The sequence below is a fragment of the Phalacrocorax carbo genome, chromosome 3 (genome assembly GCF_963921805.1).
Source record: "Phalacrocorax carbo chromosome 3, bPhaCar2.1, whole genome shotgun sequence".
NCBI lineage: Eukaryota > Metazoa > Chordata > Aves > Suliformes > Phalacrocoracidae > Phalacrocorax > Phalacrocorax carbo.
Window position 1 is genome coordinate 74,083,757 of NC_087515.1, and position 19,631 is coordinate 74,103,387.

Here is a 19,631-nt window from a genome sequence, read left to right on the forward strand (position 1 = left end):
CTTATAGGGAGATCAGGTCAGAGCCCAAAGGCTTGGTGTCCCAGATCAGTGACTAATGTTAGGGGACAAAAAACACAGTTTCTGTACTGATCAGAGGGATTTCTGCCAACAACTGCTAGGGTTATTTCCGAGTGAATGCCTCCTCCTTTGGAGAGGGTAAGTGTTCTCAGCCCAAAGCCAGATTTGGCCAAGCAGTGGGAAAAACGCTGTTAACATTCAGGTGAGCTTTCCTTCTAAGTATATGCTAAAAGAACACATAGAAGTTTAGGTTAAGGTTTCTGGCATACATTTCTGCTTCTCTCTGTCCCATCTTTGCAAATAATGTTATCTTTTCCTACATTGTAGTTTTTAATACACAACGTTTAAATACAGTGTACAGATGGTAAGTTTTTGGCAATAAGGGACAAGCTGTGACCATTCCATGTAGGTGGGAGGAAAAAAAACCCATAAGGAACACTCCTGTTTCCTTGACTGTCTTTTGTCAGTGGTGAGAAGTTTAGGAAAGTCTCCCTCATCACAAAAACAGGATGTACTGGAACTGGAAAAGGTTCAGAGAAGGGCAACAAAGTGGAAGGGTATCCATCAGAAAATCACAGGAGGAATGATTAAATCTTCACACTGGAAAAGAAGTGACTGAAGGCAAGCATGATAACCTGCAGAGCCACAAGCAACCTGGAAGGGATGGAGGGCACTCAGCTCCTCACTGCAGCTCCCATTGCAGGAAATTTCAGAAGCCTGAAAAAGCTTCCCTGTCATGACTGGCTGGTAGTCATGGTAGCTCCTCACAGCTTCCTAGCTGAGGGAGCCTGCTAAGGTAGATGCTTCAGTACTCTCCACCGGTGTCCATGTCACGAATGCCTAGGTTCTCTTTTTCCTTGTGCCAGGCATGAATGTACCTCTTGGCATCTGCAGATTTTGCAGCCCTCAAATTGGGGTGCTGGGCTGGAAATGCTTCAGTTCAGCAATCCGTACCCTGCTGGCTGTTCCTTCTTCCTCTGGTGTGGGTAATTGTGAAGGACTCCTGTATGGCACTGCTGATAGCTTGTAGTAGTGGTCTCCGCTATGATTTCTCTGGCCTTGCTTTTAATATTTAATTGCCAAGAGGTGGGAGCTTTCCTATTTTATCCTGCCCCAATAAAGTCATCAGCAGTGTGTATGTGTGGAGGAGGAGATTTAAAAAAAAAAAACAAACACACCACCACACACACAAAAATCCAAAGCTTGTTTTCCTCTCAGCAGAGTCAGCAAGAGTAGTGAATTGAAAAAAAAAACAACAAAGAAAAACCAAACCAAAATCCAAAAAAATACACCCAACACTTCATTTTTTCATCTCAGGTGATGGAAGGTGGAAAGAGTTGTCAGGGTGATGCTGGGGACTAAGAGAGGGTAGGAGCAGTCCCAAGGCAAACATGGTAGCTATTAGAACGAGAGAGGTTGCAGGCGAGAAAATTTCCTGTGGTATATACGCAGGACAGAAGGTTTGGAAACGACGTAATCTTCATCACACAAGTACTGGAGTATTCTGACTGGTCAACTTGTCATCCTTAGTGGTATGTGAGAAACAGAGGGAAGGCATTCACTTAGGGAACAGTCAGACTCCTGGCAACTCTTATGGTGCACCATCGGCATACATACGTGTGTGGTTCTGAAGCACATACTGTGGCAAAAGATCATGGCTGAGTTGCAACTTTGCCTTACTGGATCACAGAATCACAGAATCCCAGGTTAGAAGGGACCTCAGGGATCATCTAGTGCAACCTTTCTAGGTTGGACTGGGGAGGTTATTCCAATGGTTGACTGTCCTCACTGTGACAAATTTTCTTCTCATGTCCAGTTGGAATCTCCCCCAGAGCAACTTGTGTTCATTCCCCCTTGTCCTCTCCATGCGACTCTTTGTAAAAAAGGAACTGCCATCTTCTTTGTAGCTACCTCTTAAGTACTGGTACATGGTGATGAAATCCCCTCTAAGCCTCCTTTTCTCAAGGGGTTTACTTGAGCTTTGTGTAGTTAGAAAGATTTTAAAGCAGCCTGGAATCTTTCCTCAGTTTTGAGGCCTTAATAAAATAAAAGATCTAAAGATTTCCGACCTTTTGGCAATCCTCAGTTTTCTGGCCGATATATAGAAGATTATCTCTGGAAAAACTTTCCAGGTATTATTGACTTACACTTTTCAGTAGGCTCTGTTACTGAGCTCTGACATTGACAGTGTCACACACTTACTTCTCAGTGAGATGGATGTCTGTTGCACCAAAATAAAAGTACATTTATCATTTACTCTAGTGGCAAGTGTTTTTATCTGTGAATTACTACACCTGAGTTCAAGCAATAGAGATACTGTTTTTCATTAAATTGTACTATGACTGGAAAATACTCTTATTTTCCTTCCTGCCTGCCTTTCCCCTTCTTTTGACCTAGATAATAAAGCAAAGTACATACCAGGAGTGCAAGCAAAGATAACACAATATAAAACACCTTTTGCAGGCTGATGGCCAGTTAAGATGCCTGTAGAAAAGGTGTTTAAGAAGGCCATTACTCTGTTCTGATGGCCTCTGATGTAATTGTCAGACTACATCAAAGTCAGGCTCCAGTTCTTGTTGGGTTAAGTTCTTGGTCCCTGTGTTTTAAGTTGTTTTCCTAGGTCAGAGGAAGAGGACACGCTAAAATATTTCCTGATCATTCGTTGCATATTAACATCTCCATTGGTGAAAAAATTAAGAATACTTTAACTGTTGAACTGTTCATGTTTTCAGTTAGCAAGGCGCATGGCATGTTCTGGGCAGAGGTGAAGCAGCTGTGGTTTGAGGTCACATGTGGGTCTGTGACTTGGAGCTGCTGGGATTAGTCATTCTTTGGTTTTGTTTTCTGCAGTAACCAAACCTTTCATGCAGCTGAAAGTACAATTCATGAAGACTGACCAGCCTTTGCTTCCAAAGCAGGTTTATTTTTCACTTTAATCATAAAATATGTACTCTTACTTTCTTCTAGCTTAAAACTAGAGACCGATATATTAATAGCCTGAAAAAGAAATGGCAGAAAGAGTCTGAGCAAAACAAAGAAAAACAAAGACGAATTGAAACCTTAGAAAAATACCTGGCTGACCTACCTACGCTGGATGATATAGAAGGGCAGAGTAAACAGGTAAGAAAAAGGGCGTTTGTTTTACTTTTTAAAAATACAAGTAGGCATCTTAATATCTGTTGTCAAATTTTTTACTATTTCAACATGTATTTTTTCCCCATCTGTTTAGTAAGAGAAGTATTTACACGCTTTAGAAAGCACTGTAGCTATTAGAGATTGTAATACTGAGATAACTGAAATGGGCCTAAGATTATACAGAAGGTAACTGCAAGGCTGTGGCCTGCTGCAAGGCCTTTTGCTAACGTGGCTTTGTGTCTGACTAACGTAACCTGTGTTAGCTGCAAATTCTAGAAGAGAAGAACAAGCAATTTCAAGAAACTGTGACGGAGTTAGAAAAGAAGCTTGCAGAGGCCCGATCGCAGTGCAGAGAGAGAGAATTGCAACTGGTGTGTCAGAAGAAAAAGGAAAAAGAGCTGGTCACAACAGTACAGAGGTATGAACAGCTGCTTGGGCTGTACCCAGAAATGGGGGTATACTTTCCCACCTGGTGTCAAGATCTACTGTTATTTGTGCTCTTAATCTATTACAAAGCTTTTCATGGCATAAATATATTACTGTGCACCATGACAGTGTAATGTGATAGAAAATCCAACAAGATTTTCATTTGTGTCAGATTACAAGTAATACCAGAGGAAAGTCTGCCTAGGACACTCTTCACTATTTTTCTTTAAGGATGTGGGACACCGTTGCAATGGCGTCATAGCCTGCTGCTAGACAGAGGATAGAATAAACATGTGCAGCAAAGAGGCGTTATATAGAAGCTGCCCGCACTCCTGTTTGATAACTCATCCTGTCATGAGCTGTGAAAAACTCCCTGGGTATTGCCTGATAGGTATATGAGGGAAGAGTCAAAGATTTAAATAAATTGTAGTTGTTTCTTGCCTTTTCACTGAGGGTGGTGGTATTTACAGGGAGATTTAGCTGTAGCTAATCTGCTGTCATTGAATTTGCACAACTATGAAAAAACAAATGGGACAGGTGCCCGTGAGAAGATTCCAGATGAGACATGAAGACATTGTTACTACAATTCATTTTAGATCAGGGGAGCTACTTAAACACTTTTTTTTTTTTAAGAAGGAAAAAGCAGGGGGAAGCAGGGGGCAATAAGTTGTAATAATTTATGTGGATGTTACTACAGTTCACTGTCCCTCCATTGGGTAAAGGTGCATGCCACCCGAGTCTGAAAGTGTTTCCATGATGAAAAGCAAGCTGGTTGGAGCACCTTACCAGCCAAATTGTTGACACATTGTTTCCATCTTACGAATGAAAGGATTTTTTTTTCTTCATGCCCTCATAATCTAGAGGGGGATCATTTTGTCTTCTCTGAAAGCCTACAAATAGTTGAGATGGCCTCTGGTTTCTAAATTAGACAGCAAGATTAACACTAATAAAGTAATAAAATTTATTTCCTTTCTGAGAGAAGGTGAGCAGGCAAAGGCTCTAGCTATACCTAGGAGCCTGAGTTGAGCTACAGAGGGTCTGAAGGTCATGCCCTCGTGTGGGAGCAGCTGGCAGGAGTGGCTTTATGCTCCCCTTTACGAGTCACAGAGGGCATGAAGGACAGGCCATCAGTACTCGGTGTAACCTCCAGTTCTGGACTCTACTTTGAGTTGTATGTGTCCCAGTGAGAAAGCCTGGTTTTAAAGCTCCTGTAACTTTGAGAGGTTCGAAGGCTCCTCTGATCTATGCTGGTGCTGGCTTTGCCTCCCACAGTAGCACAGAACAGCTGTGAACACCACAAAGCTTTTCTTTGCCCCTCTCTGCCCTCTCTCCCTACGCTGTACTGCTGGAGCTGTGCCTTTTGGGAGATACAGCACAGAATCTGGCCCGTAAAACCATTCCTGCATGAATCTGTTCTTATCAGTGCCATGGTAACTTCAGTAATTTAGGATTCTTGCATCATTCATCTGTTGTTGGTTTGCTCATTCATAAGGCTGGATTGTGCTAGGTACAGTTTTACAGTTCTGCTTGGGAGATGGTGCAACTTTAATTTTTCACTGGAACATACAGCCCTTCTGGTTTCTGTCAGCACACTTAATTTTTCTTTCATGTTGAATGGCAGTTTACAACAGAAAGTAGAAAAATGCCTGGAAGATGGTATTCGCCTTCCCATGTTGGACACAAAACAGCTTCAGAGCGAGAATGAATCTCTCAAAGAAAAGAATGAGAAAGCCAGTAAGGTTAGTCTGCAAATGATCTGTTGGTCGCATCTTTAACTTTGAGTCCTGCATTTTTTTTATTTTTTTACTTCAGAAATAAATATCTCACAAATAAGTACACATTTATTGCTAATTATGATTTCGATAAAGAAATGTCTTTTTTTCTGTTCAGGGTGTTTATTTTGCATTAATTTCTTGTTCTATCAGAGTTAAAGTTTCTGTCTTGTCATTTACATTTGCAAAGATTCCATTTAAAATCTATGGCTACGCACCTGTAAGCTGATTTTTAAAAAAAGAATCTGAAGAGATTCAAGCCTTTTAAATTACTCAATTTTATATTCTAGGTCATAGATAATCAACAAAATCAGATAGCTGGACTGATTTTAGACATGCAGGTAAGGAAGAGTGTATATTCTGTTGTTTACTTTGTCCATTTTTAGTTCATAAAGATATCAGTACTAAAATTGAATTTCATCATTTACCTTCCCAAATAGGAGACTAAGGTAGAAATGACCGGAACTTAATCTTATGGCCTGTAGTTGACCTGTGTTCTCTTGCAGGCTCATAATGTATTTGTTCTTGATGTCTGTATGATTTAGTGCTTTGCCAATACTCATCCTAAAGTGAAAAAACTGTTGCTGTGTAGCATCCTTATTCTGCTGGCCTAGTGGATGTTGTATCAGAACTGCCTTTTTCAAGTGTGAGGACTGTCTCTGTTAGTAACAGTGAAGCCTCCCATCCAGTTTAGGGGTTCAGATGATCGTCCAGAATACAAAAAGTTATATTGATTAGGAGCTTCACTGCTGAGATCCTTGGTAGAGGCAGGTGGCTTCCTAAACCATACCACTTCACATTTCACATGATTTAGGCAGGTCCCTGTTCAACCGGCTTCTGACACATCACTCACTTGGATGTCTTAACTCTCATGGTGGATCTTGGGCACCTGGCTTGGAGCCAAGGACTTTTCAAGGCAGCAGAGGTTGTCAGATAGGAGTCAGTTGCAGCTTTGTGAATCAGATTAACACATCAGGCTCCTGATCCTTGGAAGGTGCTTAGTGAGTAGTGTTTGTTGTGCAGGAAAGGAAACATTATACAAGATACAGGGAAGAAGGTATAATTTTCTCTAGAAAGAGCTAAGCATTAAAAAAAAACCAAACAAAACCCACCTGTTTTCAGCAAATACTGAAGCCACATTCAATAAATTCTAGTTTCTGCATTCTTCTAGATAGGCATTTGTTTCCATGTTTTTTTGCTTCCTTGCCCTCCAGAGAGGCTGAAGTTACAGGGTTATCCCTTGAGAATAAAGAAAGCTCCTGCTTTGGCTCTGTGTACGTTGGGTTTGGAAGAACAACAAAATGGTAGTAAACAATCAGCTGAATGCCTGCTCCTTCCAGAGTGGAAGGGAGCACCCTATGGTGCTAGAATCCGAATAATGAAGAGACACAAAACTGCTTGCATAACACTTGCTAAGAGAACGTGTGTTCTTCTTTCTACTTTGCACACTGTCTTCCACCGTTAAATTGCTTCCTTTCTCTACCATGCAGGTAAATAGCAGGCCTGATTCCTGTTGACAACCATGTTTTTGCTTGATTAAATTAGAGTGCATTAAATACATCCATAGAGAAGCAGTAGGGGAATTTAAGTTGCAACATAACATAAGTCTGTTAACTGAAAAGGAAAATTAATCATTTAAAAGCTTCTCTAGGTTTGAAGAAGACATAAATTTATCAAATTGAGATGTTTTCATGGTGCAGCCTGTTATGCAAAATAGTGACACAGGCAAATGTAGTTTTGGATATTTTATAATAAAAGAAAAAGTTCTAATTGAACTCCATAGCCTTTCTGAGGTTCTCTGTCCCTCTTCATAGTTTAGTTACAATTATTTACATATATACTACGTGTATGTGTTGTGCTTAGAAGAAATACACACAACTTGCCTAAATGTATTATCACCAACCTAAATCTTTTCATATTTCCTAAACTCCCTGATCTTTTTCTCTCCATCACCTTTATCTTGAGACTAGTGATCTTTGTGCACGTTTATACAGATGGCTATTTTGCGTGCTTAGTCTGAAGTGACTTTAGGGAGCTGAGACTGGGAAATGCTGAGTAGTTGTGACAGCCTGAACAGCATAGTGTTCTGTTCTCCACGACTTTCTCTTTCTTTTCCTCTTTTGAGGTATTTTATATAAGAACAGAAAATGAGATTCGAAAATGGTGTTATCCCTCAAATTACTTGTACACTACAGCAGCTTCTTTGTATCCTTGATCTCCCTGGCCTTCCACATTTGTTCCCTGGGAAGCATTGAAAATTAGTTCATTAGAAACTGAAATCCCTTATCAGCACAGAGATAGGATTTATCTTCAGCTCAGATGATCTCATTTTATTCCCTGTCTTCTGCCACTTTGTAAACTTAAGCTTGAGAATGTATTTCAGTTCATTGTTTTGAACTTGGAAGCTGAAAATAAAGAAATTCTGTTTCAGATGGCAGTGTATGAAGCAACACTAGTTTCTATTTGCTCATAATCACGGTGGAATTATTTTGACCTTCCTTGTATGGTTTTGATCGGTTGAATTGTCCTCCTGAGTGTGAGGGATTAAAATTCTGGTGGATCTTGGCAAGGTGTTATGCTGCGTATATATATAGTACACCTTCAGAAAGACAAAAATTATAGATGAGCGTGGCATTTAAAAATCCGTATTTACATGATTAATTTAGATATCACAAAATTAACTTTTTTTTGGTGCAAAAAAAAGATAGTAGTAAGTCAGATTGTACAATGCCTGTGTTACCCAAAGTACATCTGTCAATCCTGTCAGTCACAGTAAACCCAAACTGTGTCAGGCTCAGAGTAATGCCACCAAAATGTAACTTTGGAAAGCATATGGAAAAATTAAGAGTAAAGTACAGAGGACTCGTAGCACTATGAGCAACTTGGCTGAGCCCACAGCGCTACAGTTTCCAAGCTGGTAAGCACATGTGCTTTTTCTGAGCTTTAAAATGAGGGTAGCAGCAAATGATAGATGTTAGGCTTATCTTTTAGAAATAAACACTGATTTCCACTTCTAGTAGTTCCCATTGAACAGTGCAACTCATGAGCTGAGCATGTGCACATTATTTGGAATATTCTAGTAGTTGTTTCTGGAGTAGTTCGCACAGTCATGCAGATTTAGTGGCAGATGTCATTCTGAAAATACACTGGGGAAGATAATATTTCTGAACCTGTCTTCCCACCACCTACCCACCCTCTGGAAGGCTGCACAGTCAAACCTTTAATGTCTGGCATTGACATGAACATGAAACATGTGAGTGGTAGTACTATTGCATGTATTGTAGCTGGGGCTCTGGGTGTCCCTGAACTTGATCATGGAAGAGAACTCCATCAAAGTCCATTAAAATTTGAAGATACTTGGAGGCTGGGAGGGTGTTTTGGGCATCTGCTGTTACTGCATTGCCCTGTTCCCTTCCGTAAGCATTTTCTGTCTGGCTGCAGACAGACAGAGCTAGAAGGACCTTCGGTCTGACCCAATATGGCCGTTTTTCTCAGTAGGCAATGTTGTTTGTTTTTATTGTAAAAAAAAAAAAAAGTAAAAATGATGGTTCAACACCACTGTGGGTTCTCCTCATCTGTAAGCACAACAAAGGAAATGCCTGAAGCAGAGCTATTTCCTGCCCTCTCCCGGCCCAGGGTGTTTCCTCTGACGTGGGGCAGGGCCCTCTTTCTTCCTCCTTTTCCTCCCACTGGAGTGTGAAGCTGTGCTTTCTCGCACAGCTTATCTTTAGGATGCACGTTACTTCAGCACTTCCTTTTGAGGGTCACAGTGGGTGAACTGAGAAGCAGGTCAAGTGTGTGAAAACAGTTTTAAAAACAAGTAGTCATTTCTGGGTTCTGCCTGCTGATTCTTACTACTAACTTGAAAATAAAGTGTGGGGTTTTTTTAGTCCATATTAAGCATGTAAATTTTAGCGCCATTGTTTCACAGTTTTGCAAAGGGTATGACAAAGTACTGGTTTTTCTCACTGCTCATGCAGCGCTGAGCTGAATGCATTGGGAAATTTTGTCAAGGCTGCACACCTCCCGCGAGTGGCCAAGCCATTAAAAACTTCACTCAGTGTCAGCCCTGCCTTGCTTCTTGTTACTCCCTGCCTTCTCATCAGCTCTAATAATTCTTATAGCTGGCAAGTCAATTGAATGTCTTCTTGTCCACTCGATAGGCCACATGCATGGTAAAGGGCAGGCCTGCATATAGACATAGTCTCCTGTGTGCTACAGACCCCAGTACTGGTAACCTGAAAGTTCCATTCTTCATACGTCTTAAGAGCAGATGCACAAGAGTAATTCTGGCTTCTTCTCCAAAGCTAAATTGTTTTCCTAAGACCCCAAAACCAACGTAGCTTGACACAATTTGTTGTGGTTCTGTCAAGTGGGGAGCTTGGGTTTTTTTGTGTCTTTGAATAAGGCTTCAGAGTCATAGTGCAGCAATTTAAACATACCTTTTACTAAAGACTGACATTGATCGTTCTATAGCATTTTATTTAAGCTGCCATATAGAATTCCCTGTTAGAGTGTTTCAGCTTTGGAAGAAGAATAATTAGGATCATTCCTACAGAGATCCAAGAAAAAATATTATTCTGGGACGGTGTCGTTCCATAAATTGAGAGCCATTGGTTTGTGAAATGCAACTTCTCCTCCCCATATCGTGGTCTCTGGATCCACTCCGTGGAAGATTACAATCAAAGCTGTGCCAAGGCATGCACCGTGGTCACCAGTGCTCCAGCTGCATTTTGAGCATGATGGGACCGGATTTGCATCTTATAATTGAAATTGGGCAACAGGTTTTACATATTAACATGCTGAACTAGGGATGGGGAGGACACTTTAAATACACTGTGCTAGCACAGCATTGGAGTTGAGTAGTAACGACAAAGGAGGATTTTAAATTTCTTTCTTCTTGAAAGCTGAAAAGATCTTTCTGTTTTAAGGCATCAGGAGTTTATATAATCACTATTCACTGTTAGTAGTATTCAGATAAAACGGTTTGAATTTTCCTCTTTCTGAATTTTTCCGGATGACCTTGAAAGACACATCTACAGACCTAAAAGCCGACTAGTGGAATAAATATGATTGTTTTTAACAACAAAGACACCTGTGGTCATGCTGAATTCATCCCAACGAATCCACTTTGGAAATATCTCATGGCTGCTCAGTTTCAACTCTGTAGGTGAAAACTGGGGAATTGACAGCAGCTGATTCCATGTTGCAGTGGTTGTTCGTTTGTTGCTGCTTGTGACTGATGTGGAAGTCAGTCATGGAAAGCTCCAATAGTTAAGTACAACAGCACCCTAGAAACTTACTGCTGTTTTCATTACTGAAAATAGTAGTTATTATATATGGTAAAAGTGGCACTATGAGCTACAAATAAGTTACTCTTTTGCCTGCAGTAGTTTTTTTCAGCACAGTAGAGTGGTATAGACTGTTGTGATTTGTCTTGTATGTGAATGGTTTTAAAGAGCTTGCTGCTCTGTATCAACTGTCAAAGGCTTTCTTCTCAGCCATATAGGTGGTGAGATGAATTTTGTGCTGTGAAAGGTTGTAGGAAGCCCTGCCATAGTCTTCATGGAAACTAGAGCCCTCCCCAAATTCTTCAGTTACAACTTGGAATTGCACAAATGAAGCTTAGCTGTCATTAATCTGCTGCTTATTTCAAGTGAAACTATTTGGTTAGAATGAACAATACTGCATTGGTTGTTTTATTACACCTAAATATTATTTATTTTCATTGTATTAGTTTTTATAATTTTAATTACATAGTTATATACTTTTAGAAATATAAAATATATTTTTATAATATTTTATCAAAATTGTTAATTATATATTTAAATAAAGTATATTTCTATAGCTGTGTTTTATAAATAAAACAATTTTAAAAATGTATTTATTAAATAAGATTGCATTTTATTAAACTATTACACACATAAACTGTAAATTGGCTATTTTAGACCTCATGTATTCCATATTGGAGTGACATTTTGCATACATATAGTCTTTTTGTTTCTGAACCGATACTGCTTATTTAGAGGGTTTCACTGATATTTGGAATAACTGTGTTAGTATACAGCGAGCTGTTGAGGTCCAGTTGAGTATTACTGGGGGAACATGGTAGAAAATAAAAAATTAAGAATTAATGCAAAAGCAATAAATAAGTGAAACTTCGAAATTTACTGAGATGCATTTTTTGTCAGTGCCAATATAAAGTACAATAATTTTAAATCATTACCCGTGTTTTCATTTAATTTAGTCTATGCAAGAGAAGCTTGTGCAAGAAAAGCTGATCATTCAGAAGATAACAAATGAGCTTGAAGAAAAAGAAAGGACAATAGAACAGTTAAATAAAACTTGCTCTGAAGTAAGTAAAAATTCCCGAAACCCAACCCCTGACCACACCAGCTGGGAAGAACCTTACAGAGTGACTGTAAGATCTCATGGTAGAGCTTTATGAGCTTAATTACATCCTTGACTGTGCTGGCTGCTGTGCAGACATATAATAGATACCATCCCTACCTCAGGAAGTGAGAACTTCAGGGGTGAAGGCTGCTAAGCAATGCTAACATGAAATAGCCATGTAAAATCTGACTATCTGCCATTCTTCAGAGTGGTACAGAAATACTGAGTATGTGTATGGAAATTAATTATTTTTAATTATATTTTTTGTGGTTTGAATCAGGAAACTTTCTGCTACAGTGCCTGCTGCAAACTAACTTTTCCCTTTTTCCTGGTTGCTTTTCACAAAGAACCAAAGACTGATGGAAGAGAATGCCTCCCTGAAGGAGCAGATGCGGCAGGTGGAGCAGTCCAGGCAGCCAGTATCTGAGAAGATGCCTATAGCGGACCAGTTGTTCAAGGAAATGTCCCATTGCTTGTTTGACTTGAAAGCACTGTGCAGTATTCTTACCCAGAGAGCTCAGGGCAAGGAGCCTAACCTTTCCTTACTGCTGGGAATCAGATGTAAGTGATTATGTCATTTCATTGCTTAATAGTGTTTTGACACAGAGAAGTAACAGTTTAGCTAAGTGGTGCTCAATCTTGCCAGATGGACAGGCCAGTGGCCCCCTTGCTATGCAGCTGGAGCAGTTGTGCGTGAAACGTATTCCTGGAGCTCTCCGGAAAAGCGCTGGGCTTTTAGTGCAGCTGGGCTGCTAAATGCATATGACCACACAGGTCCTTGCTAAGTCAGGAGAGAAGGTAGCTGGCTCTTTGTGTGGACCCAATCATGGATATGTTCATCCGTCTAGAAAAGAAAGGTGTGTTGCCAGGTGTCCATCTCTCCTGAGACACGCTGCAGTCACCCAGAGGATAATGGATGCTTTTCTGTCAAAAGTGTTCTGCCCTGTAAACTCAATATGAGGGAGGTGAGGCAAAAGCAGGCCCGGTGCATCACAGAATGGTAGGGGTTGGAAGGGACCTCTGGAGATCATCTCGTCCAACCCCCCTGCTTGAGCAGGCACACCCAGAGCAGGGGGCACAGGAACGCGTCCAGGTGGATTCTGAATGTCTCCAGGGAAGGAGACTCCACAGCCTCTCTGGGCAGCCTGTGCCACTGCTCTGGCACCCTCACAGGAAAGAGGTTTCTCCTCATATTCAGGTGGAACTTCCTGTGTTCTGATTTTTGCCCATTGCCCCTTGTCCTGTTGTTGGGCACCACTGAAAGGAGTCTGGCCCCATTGTCTTGATACCCACCCTTCAGATATTTACAAGCATTGATGAGATCCCCTCTCAGTCTTCTCTTCTCCAGGCTGAACGAGCTCAGGTCTCTCAGCCTTTCCACATGAGAGAGGTGCTCCAGTCCCCTGATCACCTTTGTAGCTCTCCGCTGGACTTGCTCAAGCAGTCCCTGTCCTTCTTAAACTGTGGGGCCCAGAACTGAACACAGTACTCGAGTGTAGCTACATCACCTTTTTTTGTTTTAAAGCACTTGGGATCAAGTGGTAGGAATATACATCTGCTATTTGAACATACATGTGTATGGTTTAGGGCTGGGGGCTGAGGGTGTCTCCATATATTAGATAAGCGTAGTGTCAGGCAACTCCATCTCCAGTACTGTTGATGGCACATCTAGTCTTCAGCACATACTAAGCTGTTAAACTTAACCAGGAAATGAGAAGCACGCCCTAAAACCAGTCAGAGAAAGCTTCAGCATAGTGAACTTGTGTTAGGTCTTTTCTTTTAACAAGCTTAATAAACAATTACTTTTTTTTTTTACCCTGAATGTATCATGTTCTATTGCTTTCTGAGTGTTAATTAGAATTAATCAGATAGGCTGGTTGCTGAACTGGACCATCAGCAAGGTACAAAGGTAGAAGTATAGTGTCCTGTGCAGCAAGAGCTACTACAGGCCACATAGGCTCATCTGCACCTGAAGTACTGGGGAGTGCAGAATATGCCAGTCTCAAAGTCAGTGAGACCATCGTCAGCCAGCAGGATGAATAGTTTATCTGTAGTACTATCTCATCGTCTTACATGGCCTTGTTTCCCAAGGCCACCTATCCCTCTTGCTGAGTGGCTTTAGAAAGCTCCAGAATCTCTAGGAAACAGCTGTTCTACCCAGGGTTTTTTTGCTGCTGTTGAGATCCATCAGGTTTCAGCAAGTCTAGATCTCGGGGCAAACAGCAAAGCATGTCTTTCAGAGAAGTGCTGATGAGCTCTGAATTGGCTATAAGTTCACACAGTACCGCATTTTGTTTGCTTTTCATCACACCAAAGTGTGATTTGTGTAGATGTAATTAAATTAAAGTGACCTACCTCTTATTTCAAGACGGACTGACTAGCTGAAGTATTCACATAGCACAGTTGCTAGAGCATTAACTTTGGCTGTTGTTTTTTGTAGCACTGAGCTGTTCAGCTGAAGAGAATGAAAATTACCACAGCACAGAAACCCTTTCGAAGAAGCTCTTGGACGTTTGTCAGTTACGAAAGGATATTGATGAATTAAGGACTATAATGTCGGACCGTTATGCTCAGGACATGGGGGACAACTGCATTACTCAATGACAACATTTCATCTAGTAGCAAATGACTTATTAAATGCTGCTGTGTCACAGGTCTTTGCATTTCTATTAAGGAGCCATAATGGAAGACTGCAAACAGCGCCGCACATGCATCTTTCTGAGGATTGTGAATATTTAATCTGGGGAGTCTGGTGGGGAGGGGAGAGTCATCGTTTAAACAGAGTGGTACAAACGGCAAGAAATCTTTTCTCCAAACTACTGAATGTTGGAACAAGCTGTGAAGAATGATTCAGCTGGATACTCTGTTTCCTTCATTAGGGCTCATTCTGTAACTTCATCTAGTTTCTGGAATCGGAGCATCAAAAACAGCCGTGCTTCTACTACTCAGTCCTTTCCTTCGTCAAGGGTTTGTATGGCACTATCTGCGTTCTGAAATCAGAACGGAGGGTCGAAGGATCTATAGTTGTATGTGGTGAAAGCAGAGGCTTCTACAACTGCACTTCCCTCCAGCAATTACGATTGGAACAATCTTGGAGCGCTACAAAAAGTAGTTACTCAAGTTGCCTAAAAAATTCAATACGGGAAAGACGATGTTTTTAGCAGAATAAAACCAAGTTTTAACTCCTTGATGCAGATGAAGTCCGTAACACATAGTGCTATCAAATTGTTTTAAGCACTCCGACATTACTGTAAGAATTTTCAATAATATGAAGTCTGTGACAAACCCGGAGAAGCTGGAAGGCATGAAACTGCAGCATAGTACGTGGCTGTCAGGGAAAAAAAAAAAGCCTGTGTTTTAGTGTTTGTATCTTACTTATTTTTCCCTTAGGTCATCTGCATTTCAGAATGTGGCTGGTCTATATTCCTTCCCTGAAGGCCTCTGATGAGGTTGTCAACCACCTCAGCCATTTTTTACCACAGCTACAAAACGGGTGTTTGGCACTTGGCAAAATCAGGGCTCAGAACAGAATGTTTCCGCTTAGCAGTATTAAGTACTCGGTTATCTGAGGACCGCAACATTTTCCACATTGTTCGGGAATTCTTGATTTCTCCATTTATGTGGGAAGCAATTACATTTTTAAAAAAAAATGCGATCATGTTCCATAGTTTATTCAGTGAGTGTCACTTGGCAGTGCTGTTTCACTCCTGTGGGACAGATGACATATTAATGCTTCTGATTTCCTGGAACATTACTGCAAGTTAGCTGCACAGTTATGCATGGTGTAAAATAGTATTGAACTGAAGGAAACAACAACTTGTGAAGAGCAAAACCACTCTCAAATCACACTGTTAAGAAAATATATGAGCATCAGTTACCTATATGGTGTTAAAAGAAAGTTTCACATGACTAAGATACAAGTCAGTCAACTGACCCGCAGTGTGGATAGCAGCTGAAATCTCTTAGAAAGCTTAGCAGTTGGAACCAAGTAAATTCTAGGGTAACGTTTTTATGGCAAAAGCGTTAGTATCTCAGTTTTCTGATTATATTTATGTTAACTGAAAAAAAAATGGTTTAGCAATGTAGGCTGGTTACCACTTTGAACTTGGTGAAGTTTTGCTTTCTATTCATTGTTTAACAGTTACCGTTAATGTTGTTTTTATAATTTAGTGATTTATTTTTTTTAGCTATATGGACTTATTTATTTGACAGTTTATTTTGAACCTACACATGGACTAGTTTGTGAAAAATAGTGTTGCTATTGATATTATTGTTATGTGGTGTTTTCAGATAGATTAATCGGACTGGTTCACTAAAACAGCATCTAGATGAAATCTCAAGTGAAATTGCCTAGTGTCTCTACTTCAAGGTAAAGAATGAGGCTGTTCTATTTTACATTTCAATGCTCTTTCCGTAGGTTCGAAGGTGTACTTTTATACTAGTGCGAAACTGAAAACAAGGTTCTTGCACAGATGGGCTTGCACCGTTTCCTGTGCCTCTAACAGTATTGGCTTTCGTGACTACGGACTCAGCTTGTTCCTTTGGTGTAGTTCGTTGGGTTTGGCCCTGCAGTGAAGTAATAGTCTCCAGTTTATGGCATCTGTCCCATATCAGAATGCAGCTATAGCATTTCAGATAATAAACCAGAAGTATCAGGGAGAGAGGAAGCACCCAAGTTGCACGATTTTATTTCCTTAGATGGAAATGTTGTATCTATAAAAAAAAAAAACTACGAAGCAACACATTTTTCTAAATTTGGTGGAAATAACCAGGACTTTAATAGAGCAATTGGAGAGAAGCAGGAGATTTTTTTTGAGTCACTTTGAAATATGAAGCTGGTCACTTGGCTGGTGTGCCTCCGCTGTCCCTCCTGTTAAATGGTGATACTGTACTGCAGAGTTGAGATCAGTAATTTGTATTTGTAAAGCACTTCAGGAGCTTTTATGTTCTTAAAGTATTAGTTGAAAGTCCCTCAGGAAGGAGATCCCATTTGATTTGTAATACTTCGATTGCAGTGCTGTAATCTTGCATTGCAATGTTTTTATTACAGAGCCTGTGATATTTATGTTGACTTTAAAGCACTTGATTTTAAAAAAACCCTGAGTTTATCTGCCTCACTCAAATTAAAGTAGGGAGGTAAATGATGGTTGTATGAGCCAAAGATGCAGACTACCAATTGACTGTCTACGGTGATACAGTATTTTGCTTTGATTTCTTAAAATTTGGCCTGTTGTAGTAGTAGCAGTTACTATATATGCATCAGTTTACGGATGCCTCTAAATGGAATAAGCTTCGTCTAAGATATGCATGATTGTTCAATTGGTTAAAATGTAGTGTGTGTGGTCTCATTCAGCATATTTAATACAGATTTGATTAATGAATGTTAACATTGGAATTGCTTAGATTTAGTCATGACAACTTCTTGCTGTAGCTATTAGACAATCTCAAGGGCTGGAAAACAACCGCTAATGAATGGACCCTGTACCGTTCTGGCTGTGGGCAAATTTGTACGGTAATTTTTTTGTTAGAGTTTCAGATCGAATTGATACAGTCCTTTAAGCAGTTATTTACAGTAACTACTGTATTCAGTACTGAATACTGAATGTATTTTGAAAAAAGACTTGGAAAGTAACTGTCTTCGGATGGGCTATAGATATGATGCTATGTATTTACTCTATAGAAGTAACGCAGCTCAGTTGTGTAAACGTGATTTAGGTTGCAAACCTCCGCTGTGCAGCTTTGTAGTGTGATAGTTGTGTGAAACTGTGGAGATTGCTGTAACCACCCACTCAGGCTCCCGCATTCGGAACTGCCGGTGGCCGTGAAGCCCTTGCAAGAGCTGAAATTTTGTCCTTTCCACTTCAAAAGCTTTCCTTCCTTCCTTTGCCCTCGCTGCCCGCCTTTTCTTTCAAACGTGGTTTTGGACGTTTTTCTTACAGGGTAAGAGCACAAGGAGAGGAAGAAAGGAAACCCCTTCCTGCACGACCCGCTGCCCTAGCGCTGGCAGCGGCGGCACGCTGCAGTCCCTCCGCATGGGCGTAGTTCGCTCCAGTTTTCCTTGTCTGTATCAATGAAGTTGCGCAGGTGGAGTTGGAGGTGTAATTGGGCTCTTCTCGTTGATGTGATGGGTTCTGTCATGAGTGGGGAAAAGATCTTCTGAACTAACCTGTGTTCTTAGACTGCAAACAAATCTGTGGTTATTATCTGAAGGGGTGATATATGCTGGTAGCTCATTAGCAATACTAATTCCACAGCTGCATACCTTTGTGCCTTTTTTGCCTGAAGTAAGTGTATATTGCCCTAGAACTTTAGATAAGTTGTTAGGATGCTGATGACTGCACCTTGTTTTCCTCTTACCTGCCGATATTTTGTTTATAAGCTTTTGTAGAAAGAACGCTCGCATAATGTCTAGAATCGGAAGTACTTACACTAGGTACTAGGTGTACACTTTCAATGTTAGGCTGGTCGTAGTATGCAGCTTTTTTGAATATGAAGCGTGAGCAGGAAACTCAAATCATAATGTGTTTATTTTGTGTATATTAATTACAGTATATCATTAATTCAGTGGGGGGAGTGTCTGGAGCTATCTTGTAAAAGCACAGCTGACATATGTACTGGATCAGTCCCTGAAGACTGGTAGTTTTGTAAATTGGGTTCAATTTTTGAACCGCTCAGAATACCTCATATGTAAATAGAGTTGTCATGACTTAATCACAATGTGTTCATTGTAAAAAGTAAAGGAGCCACTGGCTGGCTCAGCTTTAGGCTTGTTGTTCTTGCCTCTTTTTGTAATTTTTTTAAAGTAGGGTTTACAGCTAGAATTTTGAATGCCAAAGTTCTATTTATTAAAAAATAATAAAAGTTTTCATTGTTAATGACTGGTATTTTTCCACTGGAATTTGTTTGTTGATGTTTGGGATTTGTATCGACAGAGCAAAAATAAATTTTGTTACAAAAGTGATTTCTTCATGCTTCTTGTTTGTCCAATACCTGGCATGTGATGGCAGTGACCAGAGCTGGACCGAGGGCAGGAGACAAGAAAGGAATTGAGAAAGATTTTCCCAACACCCACCCGGACTTGAATACCAGCTGACTGAGCTCTCTTCCTGGCATTGTTTTTTCGTTTGTTTTTTAAAAAAAGCAAGGCCTTGGTAGCAAAAAACTTCTATCAAGGTAAGGAAAGGATTTTAGAGAAGAGTTCCTTGTAAAATCCATGCTGCTTTTTTAGGCAGGTGCTGCTCTTGTCCATCTCGGATGCTGATGGGAGATGTCACAGGTAGGACTTTCAAAAAGACTAAGTTGGCACAAAATAGCAGGCAGAAGTGTTTGGGTAGCTAGTTTGGAAGATGCTGAAAGATTCATCAGCTTTGGAACATGTGGTTGCCCCAAAGCCAGTCACACAGGGCAAAAAAGAAAATGGATGGTGAGGCAAAAAGAGGGCCTCAGGTTTAATTACTATTCTGGATTAGAAAGCAGAAATGGATGGCTGGTGAGACTAAGCAGAAGTTAAGGCAGTCAAAAATCCCTGCTGCATGAAATACCACAGGTCAGTGTAGTCCAGCACAACCCAGCAACGTTGGCTTCCCTTCCACGTCAAGTTAGCGCAGTGTGAGGAAAAGTCAAAGGTTAAGGATTTTTAGTCAGTGTAACAGGAGCCGTCACGAGTGCCGAGAGAAGTGGCGTCAGCCAAAAATGGTTTCTTTTCTGACAGTTCCCGATGAGAAATCTTGGAGCCTGTTAGGAGCATCATGTGCTGAATGAGCTTTGTGTTTAGAGTGGTGTGTTCCCCTCTTCCCCCAGTGTACTGCGCTGAGCAGAGCACAAAGGTTGATGCTACCTCCCTCTTCGTTTCAAAGACTCTGGGAAATTCACTTTAATTAGCTGATG

The 19,631-nt window shown here is 40.6% G+C and overlaps 1 protein-coding gene across 1 annotated transcript in view; it reads left to right on the forward strand.

Annotated features, from left to right (window-relative positions):
• The window catches only part of CEP85L (centrosomal protein 85 like), a 122,486-nt gene extending 103,785 nt beyond the window's left edge, over window positions 1-18,701 (forward strand). The window contains exons 7-13 of the mRNA XM_064447401.1: window positions 2,986-3,138; window positions 3,417-3,571; window positions 5,201-5,318; window positions 5,642-5,692; window positions 11,599-11,706; window positions 12,092-12,305; window positions 14,185-18,701. Coding sequence (XP_064303471.1) covers window positions 2,986-3,138; window positions 3,417-3,571; window positions 5,201-5,318; window positions 5,642-5,692; window positions 11,599-11,706; window positions 12,092-12,305; window positions 14,185-14,348 — 963 coding nt within the window. The 3' untranslated portion in view covers window positions 14,349-18,701. The remainder of the gene's footprint in view (window positions 1-2,985; window positions 3,139-3,416; window positions 3,572-5,200; window positions 5,319-5,641; window positions 5,693-11,598; window positions 11,707-12,091; window positions 12,306-14,184) is intronic.
• Window positions 18,702-19,631: the final 930 nt, after the last annotated feature.